The 23,534-nt window shown below is 36.3% G+C and overlaps 1 protein-coding gene across 4 annotated transcripts in view; it reads right to left on the reverse strand.

Moving 5' to 3' along the window:
- Positions 1–23,534, reverse strand: part of Sms (spermine synthase) — a 79,229-nt gene that overhangs the window by 15,887 nt on the left and 39,808 nt on the right. For 3 of the 4 annotated variants that reach the window (XM_083112146.1, XM_083112145.1, XM_083112147.1), the window contains exons 4-6: positions 16,290–16,401; positions 5,789–5,911; positions 2,783–2,937 (exon numbers count right to left, since the gene is read on the reverse strand). In XM_083112146.1, the coding sequence (XP_082968272.1) occupies positions 2,783–2,937; positions 5,789–5,911; positions 16,290–16,401 (390 nt within the window). Of the gene's footprint in view, positions 1–2,782; positions 2,938–5,788; positions 5,912–16,289; positions 16,402–16,510; positions 16,623–23,534 lie in introns of all 4 variants that reach the window. The other variant, XM_083112148.1, reaches the window with a different exon arrangement.

A 23,534-nucleotide genomic window follows, 5' to 3' on the forward strand; every position in this document is an offset into this window, starting at 1 on the left:
ACTAAACGTTGGATAGGCAATATTTTTATATAAGTGTTGCGTGGGTAAACAGTAATTTAAGAAATTAGAACAACACTAATACAAAAAATTACACTGTACCATCGATTCTTACATTTATCAGGAGACCAAGATGGGACCAATGTGGGAAAATGTTATATCATTTTGTTCTCCTGAGGCTGCAAAGATTGATTGCATCATGTATGAACATGTGGGAGCATAAAATCGGGGTTCCACTGTAGTACATACCGTATTTATGCGTGTATAATGTGCACCTTGGTTTTTGATGGGGAAAAGTGACAAAAAATTATGTCTCGTATATAATGCATAGTACAATAACAAGTTCAAGAAATTGCTTTCTTATTTGTAGGTCGTAAAGCTGATGCTATGCCCATCAAGAGTGAATGACATCATACCTATTCAATGAATCACCTGTTGCTATGTGGACCAAGAGGAGAATATCATCTTGTGTAAACAATAAGTCATCAACCTCTGCCCCTCTCCTCCACTGTGTTTAGCATTCCAAAGTTTTCACTCTTTAACCACCTTATTTATTCAGTAGTAGAAAGCGATATCAAAATTATGTTATCGATTTGCAGTGCTCAGGAAGTTATTTTCTACTACTTCTCGCCCAACAAATACCGCTGATACACATCTCATGTGACGGGAGGTGCATGATCAAATTCCTCCAGAACAGCACTGCTTTTCTTGGTGTGTCAGAACATTACATTACAAACTGAAAAAATCGTGGGAAATGGCTATTAAACTTTTATACGTGGTTTTGCTCATTCCTTCTTTACTTTTTCTAAAAAAAACTTCGAAATATATACTTTTTCCGTGATCAACGTAACATTTATACGATGCACATTCATGACCCTCATATTAGCAGTTAGCAGCACAAGATTTCTTCCATTAAGGTATTTACACACTCGATATATATAACATTATTTGGCCACTAATACATTTTAATTATTTTCTTTTTCCTTGCCTTTTCTTTCATCCAAAGTACCATAAAAATCAAAATGTTCCATCATTTTGTGATAAGCTTATTTCAAATGCATTGCACATTAGTGTCGCAATCTTGAATGGGATACTGTTGCCATATTCACAAACTACAGAATTCAAGCTTTACGATATATAACATGATAAATCAATGCAAGTGTCACAAAATCATGGTATGGCCCTGAATTATTCCGTGCATGATACACACCACAGTTTCTAGGGGCAAAAATTTTGGAAAAACATGTGCATTATACATGAGTAAATTTGGTATATTAGTTTTAAAATGAAGAATAAAGCTGACATTTTCATTAATACTGCTACAGGTTTTATGTCAGGCCTTCTTCATACAATGGCCTTCATTAAAACTCTACAAGCACCATTAACTTGGATTAAAATTTTATATTTCAATACTGTTTGCTAATATAAATGTATTCCTAACTCTTAGGTGAAACTATCAGAAAATGGTCATTTATGAAACATCTCAGACATGAAAAAATCACAATGACTAGTGTGACTTGCTTTACACAGGTAATCGATCGTTTGCATCTCAGTGTTTATATTACATGCAAAAAAAAGTAGCATAAGCATTTCTTCAACAGTTCCTATAACACAATTGAGGGGGTCTGTGCAACAGTGGTCTAACCCTGTCCAACAGGCAAAATGAGATAATGCTGCCATCTGCTGGCAATCGAGGTGAACTATCTTCCTACCATGTGGATTAGACCAATTCACCACATATATCCTAGTTAGAAGCCACTTATTTTTGTCCCCAAACAAAATTCCGTGTTGTTTGAGTGCAAAATTGGTCCAACCTCAAACTGCCAATGAGAGGTCAGTGTAATAACATCAAAGATGGCTGACGTTCAGGGTTAAAGTGATGTCTCGAGTAATGAAAAGGAGGAAAATAATGTAGTGTCAAGTATTGTTATTCAGATGCTATAGAGCAAGGTACATATGTGAATATTGTTAAAGGACAAAAGAGTAGGGATAAACACTCTCTTGAACTACATGTTCAGCTAATACCAAAATATTCCAATCCAAAACCAATAAACCCAAAGAAACTTAATGATATTCATGACCTTTTGAAATATGTTCCACCCATTCACCATTCATTTTACAATACTCTGGTATCTCAAAATAGAACTGAGGAAGATGAAAATATAGAACATACGATGGAGGATGATAGTGAAGACATTTTTGACATTCCTGATTATGTGTAGTACTGTGTAATCATGCACAAAACATACTAGAACAGTATGCAAAACTGTTATGCTTTTGCTTGTAATGATACAGTGTATACTCTAAACATTTTATTAATAGAACCACATTGTGTACTATGTAATCACTTTAAATAATATTAAAACTTATAAACAAAATATTAGGATGGAAATATATATTTTTTTTCTCATGTACAAACACGTCAGTGTAACAGTGGTCTAACCAAGGAAGGGTGTTGCAGGTTCCTCATAAAAATTACAATATATCTAAAACTACTTAACACTACACTATATATCATTGCAGTTAAGTTAACCAAGCATCATGGCACACACCACTACCAAAAAAATTGGGATTTCCAAATTCCAAGAAAAACCACAATTGTCTAACTTTAACTTGCAGTTTCTCTATTTTTAAAAAATGTGGCTTAGACCACTGTTGCGCTGAACCCCTCAATTGCATTTGCACTGTCTCTTATTTTATGTGTGTACTGACTGGAATCAGGGGTTCGAACCTGATGGCGAGATAGTGAGTGGACCACTCCATGTGTTCGTATCAAACAACTCACCTCAATCATAGTGACAAACTTTGGATTTTCCTTCAATAGTTCCCAAAGAAGACCTCCATCTCCACCACCAAGAATTACTATATCTTTATCTTTGTAATCTTCTTTTCCTCTCTGCATAAGCGTCTCTGTGTAAATCAAATCACTTTCTGCTAAATCTGCAATAGGATGGGGAAAATTACACAAATGATAAAATGCAAAAAGAAACAAAAGTATATAGGTAATATTTACAAGCATAAGCAGCAGATTCTGCTCTACAAACTTCTTGTCGGTATCATCAGGATACAAAGGAGTCAGTTATAAGAAGAAGCTAGTAAATTTAAATCCAGATTGAATTGAATCATACACAAGATAACTGATGATTGATTGTAGTAAAAAAAATTGAATCAAAAGTCTTAAAATTTTCTACTTTGCAGTACTTTACTTTACAACTTTCTCAAAGTGACAAATGGTCTGATATATTTTTCATAGTGCATAGACTAATTCTGGGTACCATGCTCTGAGGGGTTAACACCCCAGTGGCTGTAGTTCAGATATCCAATAGATGAGAAAGCTGGTGTTACAAATATTTATGGGCAATCAAAGAAAGATGTTATGCTGATTTTCTGCCAAAACAGCATTTTGAAAACAGAAAGAAAGGTATGTGAGGTTATTTATAATGTGAAACACTTAGGATCAAACACTGTCAAAAAGAACTCCAGCTACAACTGGTTTAATGGTTTTATGCAAAGAAATAGTGGTGGAAAAGTCTATCATTGTCTGGGGTGGACAGCCTGAACAGGAAAGTTAATTTTTATTTTGATATATTCACTCCACTCTATGATACACAACTTTTACACCAAACTGAAGCATGTGTTTAATATGGATGAGACTGGGTGATATCTTAAGAATGATCCAAGGACTATGGTAGTTACCAAGGATGTGTACTCTACATTGTGTGCAGAAACAATGTGAAAATCAATGCTGCGTATTATCAGGAACATGTTTTAACTGATATTTACAACAATGAAATCCTCACAATGTATGGCGCGGATACCAACCATGTGGAGCTGTATCAGGACAAGGTGTTGATTCACACAGCCAAATCATCGCTGGCATTCTACAGACGGATGGAGGATAGTACCAGGATTTGTGCTATTCCCTTCTCCGACATCTCCGTGAAAAGTCTTGATGCCAGCCCTATGGACTACTGTGCATTTGGGCTTCTGAAACACTGCCTTTCTTCTAGTAAGGTGTGCACAATTTTCAGCCTCTGGAAAGCAGCCCAACAAGAGTGGAATAATATACCCCTTCTACACCTGCAACGAGGTTTTCTCCAGTGGAAATTGCGCTGTTGGGTAATCGTCAAGAGTTCTGGTCGTCACATCGAACACAGCCAGTGGTCTGTCATAGGTGCGTGAACACTTCAAAGTCATCTATATGGAAGCGTATCAGCCTCTGTACTCTCAGATGTATTATGAAATTCTAACACATGACAAACTTTCATTTTTTTTAGTTTTTATTGTCAGGATATGTTGCAGCAAGTTTCATTGCATTCTTATTACATTAGCTGTGCAATTGTCCAGATTTATGTTAATTTACTCAAACATTTGTGTTCATACATCTGATTCAGATATATTGCAATCCTTACAGCCTCTACACATGATTTTTTTTATGTGAAACATTTAGTCTGAGTGGGTGGACTCAGACTAAATTATGCTCCCAAAGTTGCTTTGGTTTGGAGGTTATTATATTTTCACTTTAATTATGTTGCATTTCTTTTTACACATCCTCCTAAAGCATTGTGCTACAGAAAGTATATATTTGCTTTTATTTATTTCAACACTGTACTAGGCTTTCTGTTAGGTGGAGTATGGTACCCTGAATTACCCTAGTACATGTAACATTCAGAGTTGCTACGATTTTTTGATTTTTGAAATTCCCTGACATTTTCAAGTTTTCAAGTCCAAAAATGAATTTTTTTCAGACATGTTTATCATTATGGTTTTTGCTTTTGAACCTTGTGTTTTTCAATATATAGTCCATTAATTATTATGAATATTCACTTTCATATCATTTTTTTAGCAAATTTTATTCTACACACACACACACACAAGAACATGTGAAAATTCGAAGAGTAAAGTGTAAAATTACAATAGACATCAAATGTATTTGGTGCTACAATCACGTGCATCTAGCCTTCAGGCTAAGGTAACAGAGGTACATTATTTCACTATAACACATCACACTATAAAAACAACAGAAAAAGTTCATAAACCACACACAATTTTTCATTTTCTGGCAGATTTATAGTGTCGTAGAAAATGCTGCTTTTTTGCTTACAATGTTAAGTACACAGCATCTAGAGAAATTTTTGTTGCATATAGGAACTCTACAGAAAATGCCAACAAGACTAAGATCTATAAAATAATAGACGATAACGTCATCTTCACCAACCTTTTTGATAATTATGTACTTTAGTTATCAATCAGATATCTGGACTGCAAGTTTTACTTTGATATTGTTTCTAATATCTAGCATTATAAAAGAAAATATTTATCACAGAAATTCGAAGGAACCATAATTTTGCACAAGACTGAGAATCATAAGAATGAAAGAAAGTTTCTAAATGGAATCTTCTTTTGGGAGTGGAATCACAAGAACCGAATCCAGAAGTGGAAATGAACTGCTTGTTCATTTTGCAACTTTTTCTCGTGCAGACTCCAAAATGCATGTAATTTCTAGACGATCTGCAAAATTCCCTGACAAGCCAAATTCCATGACATTTTCCTGTTCTCCAGGTTTTCCAGATGAGTAGCAACCCTGAATATTGCTAATCACATTCCATATTTTATACATTAAAGATACAATAACAATTACATGGTTTACTTTATTTACAACTGACATTAATAATGTTTTCAAATTTGGAAGAAACTGTAATATAATGACATACTGTACAATTTAATGTTTTAGTGCAGAAAATATAAAAAGATTGAAATTTTTTTGTAGCATTGGATAACTTATACTCACTCTGCAGATCATCCAAGACTAGGATATTTCCAAAGCTAGGCGAATGAAATATCTGAATTTTTTGGTACTCTGAATTTGCTTCATATACCAGTTTGTCAATATCATACTCCATGATACGTTCATCTGTAGAATACAAGATACTAGTTACTGTATGTAGATATAAAAATATAGGATAAAAGGAAGGAGGTCACAAGGGCTAAATGTATATAAAAATATATATATATAATTTTAAAACTGTGGAAAAGGTCCCCTGAACTGGTTACTTCAAATAGCCACAAGATAACCTGGTGGAGGCACATAGTGGTTCAGAGCAACATTAAACTGTAACTCCAGCCCCGATTAGCCTTTCTGTGGACTTTAACACAAATAAATGCCACAGATAATATGCATGAATTCTATGAGTTATAAGTTATAGTTCATTATTTAATTATGAACAATTAATAAACACTTGCATCGACATTGAGCCACCAGGTGATGTTAGTGATGTAGCTACATAAAAAAAAAAAAAACAGTATTTCACGATAAGATGCCTATACCTACAGTTTAAAATTCAATATGAGCCACAGAAATGTGTTCTCACCATGGAACGCATTAATATATTTAATATACTATATGAAAAAAGAAGGGAAAGGACCCAGAAGGGTAACTAAAGGGTAAAAACACTTACCACACAAAATGAGAGTTTCTATATTTCATGGCCTGGCTGTATATCCACTAAAGAAACAAAGATGGTATCATACTGCAGCGTAGCTACATGATTTAGGTTTTCTTTTTTGTATGTAGTTTGTGCTGTTCTATAAATTTTTGTCACATAAAATTGGATTACTCGTAACATCTTCCTCAGTGTGAACACAATTAGGACAATTGTGTTAAAAGTTCTTTCAGTATTTTAAAATACATGAAATGTTCCATCATCTACACTACAGTACAATCTCATATTTGTTCCTTTGGTAAGCATGCAGCCAGGCTGCAAAATACAGTGACATTTGATTTTCTGTGGCAATGTTTACAGTTTCCTCCCCTTGACCTTGGCTTTCAAAGGAGAAATTCCATTTATTTTTTAATACCTCATATTGTAATTATATCATAAATATGATAATAAATATTCACAGGCCTTTATTCAGGAATTAGTCTTATACTAGGTATTCTTAATAAAATAGAATATTCACAATCACAACTGCAAAATTACAAAATAGCAATTGCTACACAATAATGGGACACCATTTTTTCACTAGTCTGTAACTAAAAATAAATGCTCAACTACTGACAACATGTACCACAAAATAATATAACAGTAAATAATATTTGTGTGAGTGTGTCAATGTCTACATCTGTATGAACACTGTCTGTAAAGACAATATGTATTTCTTGTTTTAGAAAAAAGTAGTACACAATGAATTTTTTTGTATCGTGTAACCCAGGTTACTTGGTTTTTTTATATTATCATGAATACTTAATAATAAGAATTTTATCAATTAGAGACTTGAGCAGCATTTCTAAACCTTTTGTTTACCCCCACCCCTCCCTTGTTGTTGAAGAACCCCAGGACTTGAACTGATACTTGAAATCATAAAATGCTATTATTTAAAAGTTGCTCATCAGGGGTCTTTTATTATAGTTGTACAATTCAATTCTATTGAAATAATTATGAACGATATGAAAACATGTTTTTATAACAGTGGATTTTATATTCATTAACTTTTTACTACAAACAATCTTCTAATATATAAAAATGGATATATGTGTGTGTGTGTGTGTGTGTGTGTGTGTTCCGGCAGAACTCTCGAATGCCTGGAGCGATATCAACCAAACTTGGAACACGTATCACTTGCATTCTCGAAATAAATTCTGTGGGGGTAAGACACCCCTGGCATCCCTAAGGGTGGGGTGGGAAGGGGTGACATGTAAAAATAATCGAAAACGACTGATATTAGTGTGGAATCCACAGTTTTCGGGGTCGCTAAGATGAATAGTGACTCTCCCAATGCTGTTCGACTCCTAGACACTCCTACGGGTAGGGGTGGGAAGAGGGTGACATGTAAAAATAATCGAAAACTACGAATATTAGTGTAGAATTAATAGTTTTCAGGGTCCCTAAGATAAATAGTGACACTCCTAATCCCGTTCAACTCCAAGACACCTCTATAACCCATAGGGGTGGGGGTGGAAACGGGGTGACATGTAAAAATAATCAAAAACGACCAATATTAGTGTGGAATCCACAGTTTTCGGGGTCGCTAAGATGAATACTGACTTTCCCAATGCCTTTCAACTCCAAGACACCACTGGCATCCCTAGGGTAGGGGTTGGAAGGGATGACATGTAAAACGAACGATATTAGTGTGGAATCCATAGTTTTCGGGGTCGTTAAGATGAACAGTTATACTCCCAATTCCGTTCAACTCCAAGACACCTCTGGTACCCATAGGGGTGGGAGTGGGAAGAGGGTGACATGTAAAAATAATCGAAAACTACGAATATTAGTGTAGAATTAATAGTTTTCAGGGTCCCTAAGATAAATAGTGACACTCCCAATCCCGTTCAACTCCAAGACACCTCTGGCACCCATAGGGGTGGGGGTGGAAAGGGGGTGACATGTAAAAATAAAAAACTTCCGATATTAGCGTGGAATCCACAGTTTTCGGGGTCGCTAAGATGAATAGTGATACTCCCAATCCTGCTCAACTCCAAGACACCTCTATAACCCATAGGGGTGGGGGTGGAAACGGGGTGACATGTAAAAATAATCAAAAACGACCAATATTAGTGTGGAATCCACAGTTTTCGGGGTCGCTAAGATGAATACTGACTTTCCCAATGCCTTTCAACTCCAAGACACCACTGGCATCCCTAGGGTAGGGGTGGGAAGGGATGACATGTAAAACGAACGATATTAGTGTGGAATCCATAGTTTTCGGGGTGTCCACCACAGCAGACAATCCAAGTGACGGAACACCATATTCACTGGATCTAATTCTGCGTGACTTCTTTTTGTTTCCAAAGGTAAAATCTCCTTTAAAAGCAACTCAGTACAAGTCCACAGATGCAGTGAAAGCAAAAGCAATGAAACTCATGAACAGTTTTTCAGGGAATAACTTCCAGCATTATTTCCAACATTGGAAATTCACGTGGAGCAGTGAAGTGGATCAGGAATGGGAGTATATTGAAGAAGGTAACATTTCCAATGTGTAATTTGGTCAATAAAAAAGTCTGAGTGTCAGTCGAGTTATTTTCTAGCCACACTTTGTATAACATGAAATGTGTAACTATATAACTAAGACAAACTTTCATAGCAGGTAGCAGAGATCCACTTACATTGTATACTCATTGAGGAATAGTATTAATGTTAAGAGGTCTTGAAAAACACATTTTCTACCCAGTATGATGCAACCACTGACATTTGTTTTTCATGTTCAACAATGTACAAAAGAGATAACATAACATGGAAAACGAATCATGCCAGTAGAGATAACATTTCATCAAAAAAAAAAAAAAAAAAGAGTGCTACTAACATACCAAACCAGTAGGCCTTGTTCTTAATGATTACAGTCTGCCCATAGCTTACTAAATACTTTTTCCTTTTCCAATAGAAAAATGTCCACGATTCTATGCACATGATTGCATACAAGAAAATGTCATATTTAGGGGCTAGTAGTGTTAAAAAAAAGGGCCCCAATAAATAAAAAGCTAGTAAAATAAGGTTATTTCTCTTGATCTCATCTGCACACTGTGAAAGTCTACCTGTGTTGTGTAGAGACATTCTGTGTGTATAATACTATATGTTGTAAAAATAATAATAATAATAATAAAAAAAAAAGTGAAAATTCGAAGGCTAAGCTAATTTAGCTAGACTAAGCCAAACTAAACTGATAAATTCTCAACCACTAGCCCAACGTACTAAGATTACACAAAGATGAAAATCTTAAGAGCTCCCATGCACAAACATTTAAAGAAATCACATCCAAACAAATTTATATAAAAAAAAACACACACACACTATGAATATGTTAACGTGCTTCAAATAATTCACTCTTAGGAAATCATAGTTTGAATTTAGTTTAGTAAATTATGAACAAAAATCAATAATTAATAAGGATGACAATGACACTCCCAATGAAAAATGTATAAAATGCTAGAAACACTAAAAATGTATGAAATGCTAGAACTATGCTTCTCCATAAACAACAACATACAGGTGCAATGTAACAAATTACTGGATAAATATAACCAACCTCATATTTCCTCCAAGTAAATGAGCAGATTAAAATTAAAAAGCATTAACATACAAATAAACAAGCGCAATAACAATAATACTCCATCAAAATGAATATCTCAAATTGTATATTTTTTATAATTACAAAATCACCTAAAAAACTATGAACTTCACTTATGCTCCACAAAGTGTTTGGAAAAAATTGAGATAAAGTTTCAGGGCTATTTAATAGTTATGCTATTCTCTTAAGCTATGAAAAATCCATGTTTATGAACATTCCAGAGACAGCTCTGTACATCATGTGTATAATTGCCACCCATCAACCTCTTTAAGTGATACAAAGAAAGACTATTCTCTTCTCAAGATGCGATAACAGTAAAACCTCAATTCTTATGTTTTCAAAGGACCAAGTTGAAAAACTTAAAATGTTGGATAAACTAAGTAAACTCCATGGTGCAACAACCCTCTAAGGACCGGGGCCTGCCACAGTGGTTTTTCCATTGGGTAATGAATGGTCAGCACATAGAGTTCAGTCATCGCCATTTTCTGACTTTTGAGACCAGAACCTGCTTCTACTTTTTTCAAGTAGCTCCCCAATTGACCTCATGACGCTGCATCAAATTTTGGGAGGCTCCCAACAGGAATCAAACTTGGAATCACTCACACCAAAGACAAGAGTTCTTAATCATTTGATTAAACAGTTGCCTCAAATTGTTGCATACACTTGAGAAAAATGTTATTATAGCATGTTGCTTTGCTGGGATCATGAAAATAGAATGTATAACATGAGAAAATGTAAAAGTAAGGTTCCCCGGGTGTGGATGAACGAAAAAGCTAATAATTGCTCACAAATTTCTCAAGAGTGCATGTGCTACACCATCCACAGACACACTGTACTGAAGCAGAAAGACAGTGGGAAAGGGGAAGTTTTGGCCAAACACTTACATTCCTGGACTAGGTGAATCTGTGACATTTGTCCAGATTTGCTTTGTATGAACTGCAGAATGATTTTCTCTCTTTCTATAAAAATTCATAGCTTTTCAGTACTACCATAATTCTTACAATTGACACCAAATCATAGCAGAAAGTTTTAAAGTACTTTAACTTTTTGTGAAGTACAGATTTGTTTTAAAAGGCAGAAGGGGTACATCTGGATTTATTAATAAAAAATATCATACATCATCTGCTGTAATATTGGCTTTGAAAAAAACAACTGAAGTGGTAAAATGACAAATGGCATTAATCATACTATTTCTGCTGAATATGCAAGTGAAATATTGCATCATACATGTTCATTATGTAATACTATTTGTGATTGCATACTAAATTGTTATTTTCATCCATCCATAACACTGTGAAGAATATCGTCCAATTTAAAAATCTTTATATTTGTTAGTATTTCCACAGTGGTATTTTTGTGAAATTTAATTTACACAACAATAATATTTTCCAAGAGAAAAAATTTCAAAAAAATTCAATTTTATTCCTAAGTTTAACAAGCATTTATAATGGAGACAACAACAGGTTTTCTGTTAAGAGCTAACAAACAAAAAAGGTAAAAATAAATATTTTAGGGTGTTAAAAATCAGGTTAAAAAATAAAGAACGCCACACAAAATAACACATTAAAGCACAGATGGTCTATGGGTTTCTTGGTCACAATGTTAAAGAGGAAATGGAAGAAATTAAAAATTAGGTGAGAAGAGTAAAAAAGGGTAACACAGTCACAAAACACCCACGAAATGGGAGTGTTTTAGCATGGTTTATCCAGCACATGGCACATGATATTTAAGGGAACAATTATATGTGGGTTGGATATTAATAGTGGGAACACTGTTGTATGTAGGCCATGAAACGCAACCGGTGCTTCTTGCTTATACTACACGTTAGTTTGATACCTAACCTATCTCCTAGTAAATGGACCCTTTCTTCCAACACCACATGCATGCACAGTGACAAGAGGTATAGTGTGTCGTTGGAGTTGGCAGTCTAAAATCGTGTAGTCACAAACCCAAACTCACTTGGACCACTATGAGCGTGCAGAGGTTTTCCTATGCCATATAATTATGCAGGATGAGACATGGTTAAGATCGTATGAGCCAAAACTGAAATGCCAGTTAAATGAGTAGCGTCATTACAGGTCAACATGAAAATCAAAATGTCGTCAGAACCCCACTAATGTGAAAGTTATGGCGATTCTCATGTAAGACTGTGATGGTGCTATCTTAACCCATACCATACCTCAAGGACAGACCGTCAATGCACAATATTACTGTTTATATTTTTGGGACATAACCTGTCACCTGTGTTGCAAAAGAAGAGGCGACACTTTCTGCTGAATCCTCTCATAATTTTGCAGCACAATGTTCGGGTGCATGTAGCGCAATCTGTGGCTGATTTTTTAGCTCCATGGGGCCTACAGGTGTTCTACCACCCCCTGTTAGTTTGATTTGATCACTAAGATGAAGGAACCACTTCATGACATTCCATTCAGAACTGTTCCAGAGATTCTTCACGCAATAGACCACCATCAACAGAACAGGTGCTGCTAAATGTATGGCAAAACGTTCTACACAATGCTGGTGACTACGTCAAAGGGCTGTAAATGTTTCACAGAAGTATCGCTTTTGTATCATTTATAAATAAATAATTGCCACTATTAAATCTCCAACACACATATCATTGCATTTACCATATTTACTCACGTACCCCATGCACTTTTGATCAAAACTTGTGTGGGGCTCATGGATTTAGTACCAGACGTATCCTGTGTGGGTATGCAATCTGTTATGCTCAATCACTGCCCTCATATGCATTCATGACAATAGTCTGAAGTGTACAATGCAAAGCCATGGCGAATGTTGGAAAGAAAATATTAAAATTATTTTAAAAATTATTAAATATACACTCTAAGAATGGCCCAAAGTGCTAGAAGATGATGTAGATGGGAACAAGAAAGTATTGTATGGATTAGTGAGAGAAAGAAGAGAAAAAGAAGACAGCTGTAAGCTAATGGATGAAAGGGGAAACATTGTAGAAGAGGATGAAGAAATAAGGAGAATGTGGAGAAATCATTTCGAGAAATTGTTGAACATGAAAAAAGGTTTGATTCATAGATTGAGTTGGAGTTTTAAGTCCACTTTATGCACAGTAAGGCTAATGGGAACAGTTATAAAGTGGGATCCGAACCACAGTGTGCCTCCACCGGGTATCAAAGCCGTGACCCTTTGATTAGAATGCGATGGATGATGCTACCACTGCACCATTGGGGAGACCACATGAAAAAAGGAAATGAACATGAAGAAGTGAAGGAAAAAGAATACAGAAAGGAAAAAAATAATCTCACATGGAAAGAAGTGGAGGAAGCTCTGAAGAGAATGAAGCGAGGTAGAGCACCTGGAGTAGATGAAGTGCCAGTGGAAATTATACTAGAAGCTGGAGTGATTGGTGTGAAGTGGCTATACAAAGTGTTGAAAACAGTGTGGCATGAGAGAGAAGTGCAAAGAGATTGGACAAAGGGACTAATAGTTCCCATATTCAAGAAGGGTGGCAGAAAGGATTGTAAAAACTACAGAGGAATAACACTAATGAGCCACTCAGCAAAGGTGTATGAGAAAATATTAGAGAAAAGAATAAGGGAAGTGACAGAGCTGAACATGAGAGAGGAACAGTATGGATTTAGAAGAGGCAGATAACAGTAGATCTGATATTCACGATAAGGCACATTCAAGAAAGGCACTAAGAGTATGGAAATGATTTGATTATAGCATTCCTAGATATAGAAATGGCATATTATAGCATGCACGAAGGCTCTAAGAGAGGCAGGAGTTAAGGAAGAAAAATGTGTAGAGTGCAGAGCACATACAAGGCCAACCAGAGCTGTGTGAAGACACCAGTAGGAAGAACAGAGTGGTTCGGTATAAGTAATGGCCTAAAACAGGGAAGTGATCTTTCCCAACTGCTCTTCATAATTACAATGGATGCAATTAACAAACATGTGGGGAAAAAGATAGGAGAGGAAGAGATATAGGCCCTGTTGTTCGCTGATGACTTAGTAATATGGGGAAACAGGGAAGAAGTAGTATAGAGACAGCTTGATAGTTGGAGTGAGGAAATCAGAAGAGCAGGAATGAAATTCAGTGCAGATAAGAGCAAGGTGCTAATAACAACAAGAAACAGAGCCAGAAATGAACCAAGAATAAGGATGGACACGGAAGAGTTAAGAGCTTCAAATACCTAGGAAGATTAATTGAGAGAAGTGGAATAATAGATGAGGAGGTAAACAGAAGAGGACAAATGGGTAGTGTACTATATCGAAGTGTTCGAAGATTAATATGGAACAGGGATGTACCTATAAAATGCAAGAAGATAAAATATAACACATACTATGTTCCAATAATTACGTACGGAGCAGAGACTTAAACAATGACAGAGAGAGACAAGAGAAAAATGAAGGCAGTGGAGATGAAATTTTTAAGGAGTTTATTGGGGAAGACTAGAATGGATAGAATAAGGAATAAGGAGATCCAACAGACATTGGGTGTGGTGAAGCTGCAGGACAGGATAGATCAGGCACAGATGAGATAATTTGGACACATGAAGAGGATGGATGCAGAAAGACTACCAGTAAGAGTTTACAATGCACAAGGAGTGGGAATAATGCCAAGGAAGAAACCAAGATATCGGTGGAAAGAGCAGATAGATGAGAGTGTTAGGAGAAGAGGACAAGATTGGAATACCATGGAAAGAGATTAGTGGTGGAAGACCATGAAAAAACGGAGAGGCTTCACTTCTATGCCAACCCAGCCAGAGGCAGGAAACGGCGAAGGATGATGATGATGATGACACACTAATTCAGATATTTAGTGATTTCTTTTTGTTCTGGTTTAATTATGCAACAGTTGTGACTTGCTGTATTGTATTGCTTGTTTCTTCATTACTCATTCCTTCACATTCATTCTTCACCTGTATTCTAACAATCCTAATTCCTACTCACTTATGCTGCAAAGTTTATTTATGCTATAGAGCGACCACAAACAAAAGAACCTTCGGCAAAAAGTCTCTGTGCATGTCCCCCTTCTTCCGTTTAACCGTTCAACTCGGGCCATAAGGAAGCATGCTCCACTCTGCCCCTCCCCTCCATGCAGGAATTCGGTGCACAGGAGTCGCGGGTGTGCGCAGGCTCTTTTGCTTGTGGTTCCACTATAGTAACAGGTGTACCCCATTTTACTAGCTTCTCTCTCATCTCACTGTGCAGGTATGTGCCTTGTTAGCAATAAGCAGGACACTGAAATCTTTTACTGTGAAAGGCTATGCACTTTTATAGAGAAAATGAGAATCATGCTGCCGTTTGTAAAAATTTGATGGTAGCCATTTTGCCCTGTTATATGTGTGGAGCAGATTGGCATTTTCTGAAATGTATCAAATGAAGGCACTGTTTGATAAATTTGCAGAAGAAACCACAATTACCTTCTTCTATCACAAAGCAACATCCTTTTTGTTTTGACATGTCATCTGAAACTATTATTAAAAGAACTAAAGAAATGTTATTGTATGAATTGGTTGTTACCAGATGCAGTGATGAAACTTCTGTCACAAAAATGTCAAACTGGAAGTAGTACACAATACAAGACTTTTACACAGGAGTGGGGTTCTCTAGTAAATATAGTAATTTCTATTCTTCCTCCCTCCTCTCTATTTTTTTTTATTTTTTCACCTCACTTTCATCTTCTATTTCTCTTACTCATATGCATGCATATATTGGAGGAGGAAGGAATATATTTTATTTTGCATTTCTTTATTCATTACGATCATGTGTGTGACATCAAATTAAACTAAAATGTACTCAATATTGGCACAGCCCTTTGAGAGGGTCAACACTGAAATTTTATTCATTCCCCCGCCAGAATCAAAGCCAGAACCACTTGCACCAAAGGTGAGAGTGCAAACCATTTGGCAACGTGGGAGCCCCTGTGACATCAAAACATCAAGAAAATTTAAAAGTTTGCATTACAGCAGGTATATTATCCATGTGTACATAAAAATGCACAAAATATTCACTATATTGTCTTAAAAATTCATATGTATGTAAAATCATAAATACCTGATTATATGGAGATAAATCGGTATAAATTTTAATACACCTCATTAAATATCTCTTGATATAAAAAGTATTAGAACTGAAATCACCATTACAAAGTCTTATAACTAATCAGACATGCAGAAACATAATTTGTTTTTAAACAAATACAAAGCAGCAACTTAAGGGAAAAATAACAGTTAGGCATACCTGATGACAAGAAATATCTTTCCACTCGGGATCCTCTTTTCAAAGGTGGTAATTTCTTACTCCTAGTACAGGGTAACGTCTTCAGAAGACAGGCTTCTAATTTCCGAACTTGCTGCAAGATTTAAGCCAAATGAAAAGAAAAAACTGTACATGCAAGAACATGCAACATACAGGATGGGGATGATGGAGCGGCACAGCCAATGACATCTGCCCTGGCTTACCTGAGGTGGTCAAGTACACATCTAAGGCTGCCCCTCGCCTAATGGGAGGGAACAGCTTACTCCGTGTGCACTGACACTTATGTTTCACTTCCAATTCCAGGGCACGCAATTGCTGTAAAGTTTGCATTTTCAATTAATCATTTACAATATAGGTAAATGTCAATTATTCAGTGGAAAAGAGACTACTTTTGCAGGAACAAAATTAACACTACTCTCCACTTTCTTCTGCAGTTTTAAGAAATGAATTTCAATTTGGTCTATCAGGTTTGCTGTTTATACAAATTAAATTTCGAAGTTTCATACAGTTTTATTTTGTAGAATTATTTTATTTATAATTTCCCAAAACTTGTCATAAATCATAGTTTGCTGGTCTTACAAAAATGAACACTGATATTTTTCTCAAGACTCTTTTTGAAATTTTGATACACTCAAAACTAGAGTGTGATTCAAAAGTCATGCAACCAAAACTTTGAAAATTTATATCACGAAAACTGTTAGGCAAATTTACAACAAGTTTGCTGCATTATAAAGCCTCGCCCATTGTTATTTTTCAATGCTTAACTTTATACATTTACAACAAACAGAATATTAAATTAATAACTGGCGGAAGGCAGTGTTAACATTTTTAAAGAAATGCACTTTTGAGTGAGAAAACTATATAAGAAATTATCGGAGAGTCATAATTAGACGTCTGATGACTGATGCCATGTCAATATGTCATTTGCAACCAACGATGTTCATGTGCAGCATTTGATAAATTTGATGCGTTGAGTGAAAAAGTGGCATTTTTGGGACATATCTCCGTAGATGGCAGCACTAGCAGGTCGAAATTTTGTCACCAGACGCACACAACATGTGCCTAAGTATTGTCCATACATTTACATGAAAAATCAAAATCATAATTTTGGGCCACCAAGTTGGACTTTTAAGTGTAAATTTCTACACACCCTGCCATTCCAATACAGCTGATGAGAGCTTGTTACGAAATGGTAAGGATGAGTCATAAATGCGGCTACTACACGTCTACTTTTTTATTATTATTACAATTTGGACATTAAGTGTTCCGATTAAATCACTAAACTAATCATGTAGGCCAGGATTTCCCAAACTTTTTGTGTCCGAGGCCCCCGCAGCATATTGCATGCATGTCCAAGGACCCCTTAGCCACAGAAAATAATACTTAATTCAGTAAACAAAAGACAGAATTTTGTAATGTCACCATGTTTGATTTTATTCGTATAATATAGGCCTAATAATAAATTCCTTTAAACTTTTTAAAGTTTAATTAAACATCATTTACATAAACATACTTCCTAAATGCATAAAAATTATAATGTGACACTTGGCTAATAATTATAACAGTCTGGATCTGGAAACTTACTTGAGAAAATTCACTTGGTACAGTTGTTGGATCAATGGGATGTACTACAATATGCAATGAACAGCATTTTTATATTTATAAAAACAAATTTTTAATATTTTTTTTCTTGTGTGACACACGGGACATTTAATATGTGATGCACGGGACATTTCTCTCCCTTATGTTTTCACTCCACTGCAGGTTAATATCTGGCTCCATAAACTCTCTCAAAAGGTGGAAACTCTCTTTTAAAAGTATCTCAAGGCCAAAAGATTTGGTATTTTATGCCTTTAACAAAAATTACCACATAAATATATTCTACTATTGTAATTAGTTCTACATAATGGTATCGCAGATTTTCAGATAACAGTGTAGGACTAAACTACTGTATTCTAAGGGCCTTCCCGATGGTGCAGTGGTAGCATCGTTGTCTTGTAATCAAGGGGCCCCGGGTTCGATACCCTGTGGAGGTACATAGTGGTTCGGATCCCACTTCAAACTGTAGGTCCAGTGCCCATTAGCCTTAGTGGAATTAAAGCACCAACTCAACCAACCAATCCTATATCCTGTACATTGTTCACAGATGCTTCAACATTCCACGGTGAATGACAGACATTCTTTTGTGCTAAGATACATAGTTTAAAAGGGAAAAAAAAATGTTACTTGCTTTGTTGGTACTCTGTATGAAGCAATTGATCCTAAATCAGAGACATCACCAATATTGATGAAGTTATATGGTCGGATGAATGAACGTCTTCAGAATTCAAAAGTAGAAGGGCTTGTTTTTGCAAGAACTTTGTTGCAAATACAGAAAAAAAATAATCCAGAAGTATTTTGCAACTTCACATGGGAAGGGAGTAAGTAGTAGATGGAATTAGCGGACAAGCAAGATCACTTATTCGTACTCATGTAATGACAGGGGTGGCTACAAACAAGCAGAAATGACATTTCCTGACTTTTCCAGGTTTTCCAGGACAAAATTTACATTTTTCCCTGACAATTACAAACTAAACTAAATCAATGTTTTATTGCAAATGGAAATAATAAACTCATACAGATCCAGGTATGGTATATTATCTTCTATGAAACTGACTTACTTTATCTATTCTCTATGATTTGAATTCAAACTTGCACAATAGTGAATTTAGAAAATTATTACAATTCACAAGCTATGGAAGGATTATGGAATTTTATCATACGCAGTAAGTTTAAAATAAAATACTTGATTATTTTTAAAGTTACGACTAAATGGGATTAGAGTGAAGAGTGCTTGATGAAGAAATACAATTTGTAATTTATCAGTCTCCTTATCCATTCTCGGTATTATATGTTGATATTTCAACTGAGGTTTGGAACCCTCTGCTTGCAAGAACCATGAGTGCGGACTCATTTTTCAAGCTACTTCTCTCTTCTCTGTAAAGCAAACAACTTAACTCTTGCACATAAGTGAAACAATTGAATTGTACAAATGAGTAATATTCCCTTACATTATCAATGGGATTTCTGCTTCAGTACAGTATACCCAAGTGAAGTACTGTGAAACTGACAACATGCAGTTATACCATTATTGCTGACGAAAAGGGTATTTAGGTATTATAAATTTAACGCAAGCAATTTATAGAATTGCATTGTACAGGTACCCGATTTACCTAACCAAACATTAAAACAGGAACACACTACTCTGTTAATAACAGCTTCTGAAAGTTCATATACGAGGGGCATCCTGAAAAAAGATCCAATGGTGCCTGTACGCAGCACTAGTGGCCGGAGAGCAACACACACGTGGGCAGGAAGAAGTGGCATGTAGATGTAATCTGGTACAGTCACAATGCAGCCGTTAAGGACAGTTCTAGGTTCAAGATTGCAGCTCTCATACAGTCTCCCACCGACTGTGATGTAGCCTACATGTAGTAATTAGATTTTTACACGCTCAAAATTTGGCACAGAGCCATCAGCAATCGTGTGAGGTGTGCAGACTGGACGTTGTGAGTGATAGCACAGACCAAGTGATAGTATGGTCAGACGATGGTGCAGACAATTCACAGAAGGCCAATCGGATGTGCACAACCCCTTACAGCTGAGAACATGCTGGCCCTTTGCATCACTTCAGGTGAAGATCTTGGACCAATCCCTGTACAGCCCTGGCCTTGCATGTACCAACTTTCATCTCTGTGTTTAACTGAAGAGGTTTCTGACAGGACAAGGATTTGACAGCTACACTGTGGTAGAGATAGTTCCAGTCTTTACTGTCACACATATATGCCATAGGCATACAAAATTCAGTGCCATGCTACGACAAATGCCCGAACAACGGTGGTGATTATGCTGAAAATTAGGTTAGGACTCACTGTTACTAATGCAATAAATTACAACTTATATTTTTGTTTCATTTATGCCTAATTGGTAGGCACCTTGATTTTTTGTTATTTTTTTTCAAATTGGTGTATTTTTTATTTTTTACTATTCGGTGTTATTTTCCCCAAAATTCAAATTTTCATTTTAGCGCATTTTCTGGCAAATATCTGAAATTATACCTTCATGGTATACTGTTTCAAATTGTAAGTCACATGGCCTATGCCCCTTCGTGAGAGTTTGATATCCTGAAAGATATTTTCCATACCTCCTTTTAAATTTTAAGGTAAGGGTTTTAGATAATGGAATTTTTCCCATATATACTGAAGGGTGCATAAGGACCATAAGTGGCGATGCACCCAAACAATTTAAATCAATCAATTTCACGTGACAGATACCGATATATGTATTATGGCACCAAAAATTGGCATTATCTTTTTTTGACTTGTTAGCGTTAAGTTTCCCAAAATTCGCGTTTTTGTTCTAGAACATTTTTCTGCCCAATATACCAAAACTTATACTTCCATTGTGCTTTTAAACTATTATTTTAAATTGTAGGTCACATGGTCTACCTATTTTCGTGACAGTTTGAATGTTGGAATAGATTTTTGAAGAAGTAAAAGTAAAAGTCAAGTGTTTCCCTGCACTTTGCCATGAAGGTGTATAGGGGTGTGGAGTTAGGGCCCCACACTTTCTTTATCACAGCTGAAGGTGAGGGTGATGTGATCAGCAGCACGCTCCTGGCTATCTTTATCCCTCAAAGTTTCCTCCAGGTACTCGCTTGATATGATGCTGGGTGGGCACAAGAGCAGTTTGAATAGGTGGAAAAGATCCCTGTTCCCCAGCACAGGGGATCAACCCCGGGTCTCTCGCATGGTAGTCAGATGCCCTAAAGACTGAGCTCCATTATTTCTCGCTTGACAAATGCCGATGGTGTGCACTTAGCTTGGTAATTGCAAACACATCTCGCGCGACAAATACTGAAGATGTGGCACCCGTGTGACGGTAGATACGCACTCGATCTCCTGTTAGAACCCTGCCACTTTGCTCTGTGATGCAAATGGTTTTGACAGAAGTTGAAAAAATCGTGGGAAATACATGATTTAATGTAGCTGTCAGAATTATTCCATGTGCGTATAACTCTCTAGTTTACACTTGAGTAAAATGTTGGAAAACTTGCATGTACACAAACATGGTTGATTGATTGATTGATTTAGTTTATTTTACTTCGCGTTTTGTGCCTCTTGGCTAATTTGCGAAGATGGGGATGAGTGATGAAATGATGAAATTGATGAATGGACATTCACAAACAACCAAGCCCGACCGGGATTCGAACCCGGGACCCTTGGCGTCGCAGCGCGATGTGCTAACCACTCAGCCACAGGGTCGGGCCACAAACATGGCCTAGAAAAGACAAGAATGTTGGATTTCATGGAATTTTTTGTTGTTTTAGGACATTTCTTTTAAAAAAATTGCTAAAAAAGCCAACAATTCGCATTTTATGACAAATTCGCATTATTTCGATATTTCGAACGGGCAAAAAATGTGTCCAGACATCACTGCACATTCCTAAACAGAACTTCGCAGCAATTACCATTTTTCACGGTTTTGGCGTTTGAGAAAAATCAATGTCCCTACTAATTGGAAATTACTTTCTGGCCACCCCTCGTATAAATCAGTAGATGGAAAGTAGAAATTTAGCAGGGCTGGCAGAGAAAAGTCAATTCTTGAAGAAAGTGATTTGCTTTTATGATTGAATGACTCAAGTAAATATTATATTAAAATATTTACGTATTTATTATTAGTATTTTATTTCATAATACGAGGGCCACTATTTATATTTTGAGCCTTGGCAACACTGATTCAAGTTAGGAGCGATTTGACGTTTGCACGGAATCGTCTGGCATTATTGACCATAACGTACTTCAAATGTTTTGTCAATAGCTTCATTTGTGTTGTTTATGTTGCCTTGGAGATTGCGCGACAACAATAAAATGGAATTAACTCGTGAACATTTTCGTGTGATGATTTTTTACGATTTTCGACGTGGATTATCAAGACAAGAGTGCATCGATCAACTTACTTCCACATTTGGCGATGAAGCCCCATCCTTTGCCACTGTGAAACGCTGGTATAACGAATTTAATTGTGGCCGCCATTCGATCACCGACGAGATTCGCGAAGGTCGTCCAAAATCAGTTGTTGTTCAAGAAAACATTGATGCTGTGCAAAACCTAATACTGCAAGATCGTCATGTGACATACTGTGAGATTGAGGCAACCATAGGCATTAGTTCCACCAGCATATATAAAATATTACATGATCATTAGCTGTGAGAAAGGTATGTTCTCGTTGGATCCCACACAATTTGACAAAAACTCAAAAAGACGCTCGCGTCAATTGGTGCAAACAAATGCTCAATAAATACAATCGTGCTGCTTCAAAAGACATATATAAGATTGCAACAGGTGACGAATCATGGATATGAGCATATGAGCCGGAACGTAAACAGCAGTCGACTGTATGAGTGTTTCAAGATGAACCCAATCCAACAAAAGTTGTTCGCGCTCGAAGCACATCGAAACAAATGCTCGCCTGTTTTTTCAGGAAAACTGGTCATGTGGCAACTGTGCCTTTAGAGGAACGTAGAACGGTCAACTCTGAATGGTACACAACAATTTGTTTGCCAGAGGTCTTCGGTCAAATACGGAAAACAAACAAACGCCGTCGGATCATTCTTCATCAAGACAATGCCAGCTGTCACACATCTCGTCTAACAACCGACTTTATGAACAGTCAAAAAATCGAATTGATGGGTCATCTGCTGTACAGTCCTGATTTGGCACCCAATGACTTCTTCTTGTTCCCGAATGTCAAGAATAAATTGCGTGAACAACGATTTTCGTCAGCGGAAGACACCGTTGATGCGTTCAAAAAACATATTATGGAGGTGTCTCAAGAAGATTGGAAAAACTGCTTTGACAAATGGTTCGAACGAATGCAAAAGTGTATTGACCATAAAGGAGAATACTTCGAAAAACAATAAAGCAGTTTTCAATGCCAAATTCCTGTTTTTTCATTGTTAGGCTCAAAATATAAATGGTGACCCTCGTATTGGACATTAACTTCACTCAGTGAGAGATTAATGACCATCTCTCACGAGTTTAAAGCTCTTGTTTACGCATCTGATTTTTGTTGGATGTTGCAGTCCAAAGACATCCAACAAAAATCAATTCCATAAGATTGCCATGCATGCAATTTCTGACGCATGTTGTAGTAAGATACTTTGTCGATGCATGTTGTAGTAAGATA

Source organism: Lepisma saccharinum, chromosome 1 (assembly GCF_977018435.1).
Source record: "Lepisma saccharinum chromosome 1, izLepSacc3.1, whole genome shotgun sequence".
In the NCBI taxonomy this organism is placed as follows: domain Eukaryota; kingdom Metazoa; phylum Arthropoda; class Insecta; order Zygentoma; family Lepismatidae; genus Lepisma; species Lepisma saccharinum.